This window comes from Varroa jacobsoni, unplaced genomic scaffold (assembly GCF_002532875.2).
Source record: "Varroa jacobsoni isolate VJ856 unplaced genomic scaffold, vjacob_1.0 scaffold_163, whole genome shotgun sequence".
Taxonomy (NCBI): domain Eukaryota; kingdom Metazoa; phylum Arthropoda; class Arachnida; order Mesostigmata; family Varroidae; genus Varroa; species Varroa jacobsoni.
Window position 1 is genome coordinate 16,758 of NW_019213065.1, and position 7,791 is coordinate 24,548.

Below are 7,791 nucleotides of genomic sequence, written 5' to 3' on the forward strand. Positions count from 1 at the left end.
AACCTCAACATCATCATCAATTCACGTCGCCTTATGCGCTCCTTCATCTGTCGAAGTGATTTTTATTCTATATTTTCACTCTGTATATATATATATAAAGTCTGAACAGCGAACAAAGTCGCCAGCAATACTCTGGATCGCAATTGGTGATGACAATGTGTCGTTCGTTCTTCGTCTTTTCAATAACAGCAGCGCCGATCGTTGAACGACCGATTATGTTGGATCCAGACAATAAGAAGCACTACTGCCGAAGGTACAACAGAAGGTCCCCCTAAATGAAAGAGTGCAGCATATGAACGTCCCTGTCTATGGATACGCCTATGAGTGAGGAGGGTTGAGCGTCGCCACAACCTCTCCGGCAGTTTTCGAATGCGAGAGCCGTCAACTACTGAAGATCTCACTTCGATCACAATAGATCACGATGTGGCCAGTCCCGCTTAGTCGAATAATGGTCTCTGCGGTGTGTCGACAGAGGGAGGGCAGATTATCATTTTAGTACAAGCATGCAACAAATACTGCACATGCAAAAGACGGGGGCACAGAAAGAGCTTAGCTTTGTTGTGTTGTGGCCTAACTGTCTATCGTTTATCCCCCAACACTCATCTCTAAGAGTGTGGCTTAGATCTGTTAGGAGCGAGCTTTAAGAGCTGAGAGAGAGAGAGAGAGAGAGAGAAATTCAACTCAAAAGTTGTGGCCGTTAATTGCAAACAGAAGGCATGCGTAAGTTCGGTCTGCGTCTAAGTATAACCGACAACAGTTGCAGAAAACACGTTGAAGTGTAAGCTGTTGAATGAAGCTGAAATACCTATAGTGTGAACCTGTTTGATGACGTCTGTAAAATAGCTACGAGTATCTTCGGAGTTTTTCGGTAGGTTGAGTTTTACTGAGACACAAACCTCGCAATCGCTCAAAGATTAACACCCTGGTTGAAGGCGAGTACGCTATCTCAGGTCACACATACTAAAAACTACACTTCAGTCTAAGTAAACATTGTGCCGCTATGAAGTGTCGTCGTCAGGCCTTTATTGATTATTTATAGACACTACTTAAGTTGACATAGACCAAAGATATGCGGGTCACAATCTGCGAACATCGTCTGGAAATCCCGAAGTGCCTTCGAGATGGGGTGGCCGATCTTGGCAGATGCAGAAAAAATTTTTGCTTTGGGGCAGATGAAAAAGGCAAAGATAGAAAATGGAGCTTCTCTTTATATAGCACCCACGCTATACAGAGCCGGTAGTTAATTGTTCCCTCTTACAGAATGAACCAAAAGTATACCGCCGAGAAAAGAGAGATGGGACGAAAAATGAAAGCGTCGACTCTAAAACCAGTAGTCAATACAGACAAACCGTCTCTGTAGCGTTAGTTTGACCGATGCACCTTCAGCATGGTTAGCCTAATACATCTGTCATTCCTAGAAATCCAGTTATGACAAAAATGCTCCTCATCTTATAAATCATTCTAAAGCATTGGCAGACTATTTTTAAAAATACTTGTGTCACCTTATTTTCTCGAAACTACTCTACACGGCCAGGATATTCTTTGCTGTAGCTTACTTCTCCATTGAACCATTCTTACTTTGATTACTATTACTACAAAAGAAAGATTCTAAACCAACAAAACGATGGGCCTCAGATGAACATATCTTATCGTCATTTACAGCTGCCGGTGTCCCCAATTCCGCTAGGGGTGTTGCCTCCTTCGCCTTTGCCCTCTCCACTACCTCGCCACACTCAGACAACGCCTACATCACAATCTAACCTTCAAACAACCCCATCACCTGTCAACCCCAGCGCAGGAGGACACGGCCTTTGCGAATTAGCAGCACAGGTTCTCTTCGTTATCGTCCACTACCTCAAGACGGTGACACAGCTTAGCTCGCTGCCATTATCGGATCAGGTGAGTTTTTAGTTTGTTTACTGATAAGCTCTTTCGAGGCAAAAATAGTAGGAAGACATGTTTTTAATAACAAAAATACGGAAAAGAAAAGTCTTTATCCACCTAATGTTTCTATAGGACGTTAGTACCCTAATCAGAATTCCATCAAAGCCATAAGTATATTAAAACGTTGTTCTTTGCTCTCTATGCGTGTCTACGCAGCTTTTTCTACTTGAATCATCTTGGAGCGAATTGTTCCTCATCACCGCCACTCAGATGGGCCTTTTACTAGATGGTGCTACCTCGCTGATATCTGATGCTGCAGACGAACGGTGGAGTACTGATGACGTTCGTGAGATGACGTTAATTCAACGTGATCTTCAATCGCTTTGTTTGGATGGCACTGAGTTTGCTCTGCTCAAGGCAGCCGTACTTTTCAATCCGCCGAGTAGGTCTTCAACATTTACTTATTAGGTTCACTCATTTAGAATATACCAGGATTGGAAGCATGATCCACCGTAACGCTTAGATGTTCATTTTTTATTGTAACAATTTAGGTACACCGAAAAATGTATTAACATGATGTATGTACTGAACGTTTAAATCACAAAAAGAATAACGTGTTTGTTAGTAAATCAATATCTACATGGCTTCATGAAAGGTGCAGTAACTCATGCTCAATCAGCCTCTATGTTTTGGTTGGCCTGTTTAAAGGAATCTTCTCTTGCCTTCATTACGAGTTCTGTTGCTCTTTTCAGAGAAGCCATGGCCACACGTAACATGTTATTTCAATTTCATTTGTGTGTTGTTGTTTTTATGGGAATCCATTTTCCTTCTCCAGCGAATGCACCGACAGGACCATCGTCATCTCCGCCTCCAGCTTTAAACTCCTCCCCATTACTGTCTTCCTCACTGTCATCACCTACGCGCCGCCTCCACGAAGTAACTGCTGTACAGCGCCACCTAGATGATGTTAGACGAACCCTTGTCGGCTACACGGCCGGAGCGTATCCTTCACAGCGCGACCGAGCGGAACGAGCTCTCGAGGCAATCGTTCCACTGAGAAGAGTCGCTAAGGAAATGATCCAGGATCTGTTCTTCAAGAAAACTATCGGAGACGCAGCTATTGAACGTTTACTCTGCGATATGTACAAGAACAACTTCTACTTTTCCGGCATAGAGAGACCCACATAGCTTGCTCTGTAAATTGCTATAAATCCTTCAATAAATTGATCATTTATCGGCAATTTCATATATACGATGACTTGCCACTGACATATTTTCTATACAGACACTTGAACGAATTTCAATTTCGGCGTGAAGCGTCGCAGTTACGATACTGATACTCCCTGCCATTACAACAAAAGATGCAAATTAGGTTAGCTCTTAAAACTCAAGTCAGATACCTTTTTATTAGTTGCAGCAGGATTGGGAATGGGGTAAAGAACCCAGCTAAAAGCCCACACAGGTTCCCAATTGTTTCGTATAATAGGGCAGAGAATAACACAATACCTAGCGAAGTTTCATTTGATTGCCAATGATAGAAACGAAATATATATTTCTACTCCAAACGATTAGGCAAACGACATTTGCGATTCCAAATGTGTTGCTTATTATTATTTGGCCAACGACGATAACACTAACAACCATTTAGTTGTAAAAAGTGTGCCAAAGGTGCGTCTTGCCATTTGCAGGACGCACCAGAATGCACTATATCATGCATCGAACCGTATGGCTGGAGCACACAGATGCATGTGGTCAATGGGGTATTGTGTCAGCGCTGCCCTGTCAAGGCCTTGTCAGAAATACACACACATCAATAGAATGGCGCGATCCTAAGCTTACGTGAAGCTCAAGACGACGTTTAATGCAATGGACGCATATAACTCAGAGCAAAGCAAAGTGACACACTCTAGTTGCGAACAATATTTATATAATTAGATATAAAAATAATAATTATTCTTTGACGCATTTTCGAATACGGTTATTTGTTCTTTGATATTGTCAAGGTTGACTGACTCACTCTTTGTAGTTAACTTGAAATCAGATAGTAAAAACAAGGTACGAGCAGCATACTTTTAGATATGCTGTCTATTGCTACATAGTACGCAATATGTTTTCCGCTATACTTGCGCGTAAAAGATCGATCAGAGATACGATTATGTGCGATTTTAGGTTAGCATGAGAAAAAACACTATCGACAAGCAAGTTTTTTTTGTCGTCTGTCAAGTGTCCTGTTTTTACGGCTGCAATAAATTCCACGTACCATTATGGCCGCAGAGTGAAATCAATTATATGGCGAGTTAACTATGGGGTTACTCATGTATCATTAATGCCGATATTCATTTTTTTTTCTGCTCGGGTTTGTTTTATTGACTTTTCTCGTTTCCATAGAGATGCATTGCAGACAGATGTCGTATCGAGCCGAGTATGATTTTATGCCAACTAGTCGTATACAATTTGTAAGAGATCGAAAAGTCTTCATGTGAGATAGATGTGTTTGTCAATGTGCAAAATTCATTCTATACGTGTATTGTAGGAACAATTGAAGTTCATGGCACAAGAGACGATGTAAATCAGAGGTGGAACAGGAGTTGAAAGGGAACTCGTTGAAGGGGAACACCAAAGCATTATTATCATTGGATTGCCTTGCATTGAAATTATTACTGGAAATAATCGTGTAACAATTAATGTATATATATAAACGCATGTGTAATGATAATTCAACAACTTTGTACATATAAATACTAGCAATTATGAGAACAACGATATTTATGTTCAGCTATCAGATAAAGCGAGAATAGGCTAAAAATGATTTACTAATAAATGTTTAATTGATGAGAATGTGAAAAAAACGTAATTATATCTGTCACTTTGTATGCGACGAAACGTAAACGGGTGTTAGGTATTATCATAAAGTCTAACGTAGGAAACATTAATTCTTGGTATGGTATTGCAACGTTTGGTTGTCGTCTCACTGTCACACGGTGTGAACATATACATGTAACAAACAATTGCTACATTAAAACATTTCGCAAAATTGAAAAGGTGTCCAAGTTTAGCCCAACCATTAATACCATTTGAGACCCGTTAGTATGTGGTACATATTTAGTTTGTGGTACAAATTGAAGCTAAGGAATCAATTTAGTACCACAGTTCTCCCTAGTCTTATTGATTGGTCACTACGGTAAGATACGTACCGTCACCCCTTTACCATATCTATTTATTACTGTTGGTGATATCGAACGGTAGTCAAAAAATTGTCATGTGTTCATTGTGTAACTATGTAGTGTAATAATAAAGCGAAGCACTCGGTCGTTCGAGTAACGCATGCAACAACCGTCCAACCGCTAGCTACGTGTCGTCCTTAAAATCGCACCTCATAGACGACGATACAATGCTTTAGCCAGCCCCCCTGTCTGAACCTTGTTTCTAAGCGCATCCTACCGAATCACTCGTATATAAAGGCCTGAAATAGGCCAGACACTCTTCTGTTGAAGACGTAAATCAGTTAGATACTTTCTCATGCGGTGCGATTTCGGGACATGATGACAGGTTCGCGATGTACCATCTATTCATTTAAAAGATCAAGATTAGAGATTTGGGCTTAGATTTTCAATCAAAATCTTCACATGAACGAATGTTATAGGTATTACATGGATTTTAACATGTTTCATGAATCCCATTCTCCCATTAGTTGCGTCGTCAGTCCTGCTATAGCGTTGAACAAACTTAATAAATCTGTTCTAACATGTCACCTATATTATACCCAATTATACCTAGAGCAATCGTTTGATTCTGAACCGATACTTTTACAAGAGCTCAGTCGAAATTTTTCTGTGACCTTGTTGTATTAATTATCTTGCCCCGTTGTAGGTATTTGAGTACAGGAATCATATATTCTCCATTTATAATACTCGTATATGATGGTAACATTACAACTGATCCGTAGATGCGCTCCCTATATTAGACACCTGAACAAATAGCTGAGGTCAATACCAGAATTGTCATAACCCCGAGCCCATTCTTTAAAGTTCGCCTCGTGCACGCGGCCCCAGCCTGAAATCTTATCTAGGCCAGACGTCGTTCGCTGTCTCATTGGATAATTGTTGCAGTCTCGATAGTCTACTGTACTTATCTTATTTTCGCCTTTTAATTAAATTATCAGCTCACGAAAGAAACCCACACTCTTGAAAAGCATTCATCCAGTTGTCGGAATGGCTCACGTTTAATGAATTATGTACACATTAAAGATTATCTATATTTTTCGCGTATGCCCTAGGTGAGAAAAGTCCGAAATAGTACGTTGAGTCGCATTATACTATAACAATAACTGTAATACGCTGAAAATTAGCTTTCCGGCGGTTCAAACGACTGCATACATTAAATAAATTAGCTCGGAATTTTTTTCGATGCCAGAATAGATGATCTGATATCGTGGGAAGCGATCAAATCTGTAATTCGCTCTCCGAAAGGTCCACACGTTAACTCTTATATCAATATACACATCTCTAATTATGAGCACATAAATTCTACTATATTTAGTAGCGGTCCCGCAGAAAACCATATCATATACATGTCAAGTCAAAAGCATCTACCAGCCGGAGGAATACGTGGCAGAGGATGCGTGGCCACAAGGTAGGCGTGTATAGCTCATCGCCCTCGTAACCGTCGTTTAATGATCAAACTGTACGATCTTCTCGGCCGAAAACCTTTTAGTTAAGGTCGCCTTTCTCACGTCAAGACAAGAAAAATACTACTAAGTTTTCAACTGCTAGCAATAGCTTCTAGTAAATTGTTTTAATGCCTCAATGACGATTTAATCAATATACATACTTGTTTATTTTCGTTTGTGAAGTACTGCGGTAGCTTATACAATGACTATTCAGTCGATTCTTAAACACAACACATAAGAAATAACTTGGGCAATCAAGTCTTGCAAATTTCACATATTGCAGACCCGATAACTGCCGAAGGCTAGAGGAACAATAAAAAACTGTCAACATGAAAGCACGCGGGCATATAGTTATCTAAGTGATAAGTGGTAATTCCGCTGGGATTTCCCGAGAATCTTATGGGAGAGCGTTAACCATTTCAATAAGTAGAAGAGCAAGGTTGCGCCCTAATATAAGCTGTGACTACAGTCTATAACTGGTCTTAACCTTGAACTTGCACGTGCTCAGGTGACAAACAAGAATAAAAAATTAAAGTTTAAAGCGGAACTTGATCCAGTCCAATCATGTTTTCTTATTGTAACTTACTTCTTTTGTAATCGTACGGGCCGAACATGTAAATTTGGTCTAAAATGAACAATATTAGAACAGTTTTTGACGACGGAGGTCTGAAAAAGATAAAGTTACTTTTTTAAGAGTATTTAGTAATGGTGACTATACTTCGTAAGTTACTCATTCCTAGTAGGTCAAAAGGAAGTTATAGATTTGTATTGATGTGTACGCTGAAATCAAAATATGAGAATAAAAAGCCATTCGTATCGTTAACTCGTGGCTGGGTGTAAAATAATCAATCGTTAAACAGGTCTCACCATTATCAGCCGTCGCCGAAGTTGAAACTATGCCCGTGTATCAATTCTAGGTGCTCTCAAGCGGTTCCCTGCCAGAGAAGTAATCGGGTCGCCTCTATCTTGATAGGCCTTATCGAAACGTCTTTTTGGGTCTAAAACTGCGTAGAAGTATATCGAATTTATTGCGAGACAACCAAATACTTGTAAAAAGTATCGTTTGATTTTATGGATAGAAAACGATTTTTCCTGATGATCATCTCAACTAATCAACCGCTAACTGTACACAATAAATGTGAGCCAACACTTCCTGGCTATATCTGTTCTCAGGAAGAACTATTTTTCCATTGGTTGTACGTTCATGGGTAACTATTTCGTAGATAAGCTAAGAAACA

At 40.0% G+C, this 7,791-nt stretch overlaps 1 protein-coding gene across 1 annotated transcript in view; it reads left to right on the forward strand.

Annotated features, from left to right (window-relative positions):
• The window catches only part of LOC111270593 (uncharacterized), a gene marked incomplete at its 5' end in the record, with an annotated part of 11,462 nt that extends 8,332 nt beyond the window's left edge, over positions 1–3,130 (forward strand). Inside the window, 3 exon segments of the mRNA XM_022850895.2 lie at positions 1,663–1,899; positions 2,101–2,326; positions 2,720–3,130. Of these exon segments, the coding sequence (XP_022706630.1) occupies positions 1,663–1,899; positions 2,101–2,326; positions 2,720–3,072 (816 nt within the window).
• Between the last annotated feature and the right edge of the window lie 4,661 nt (positions 3,131–7,791).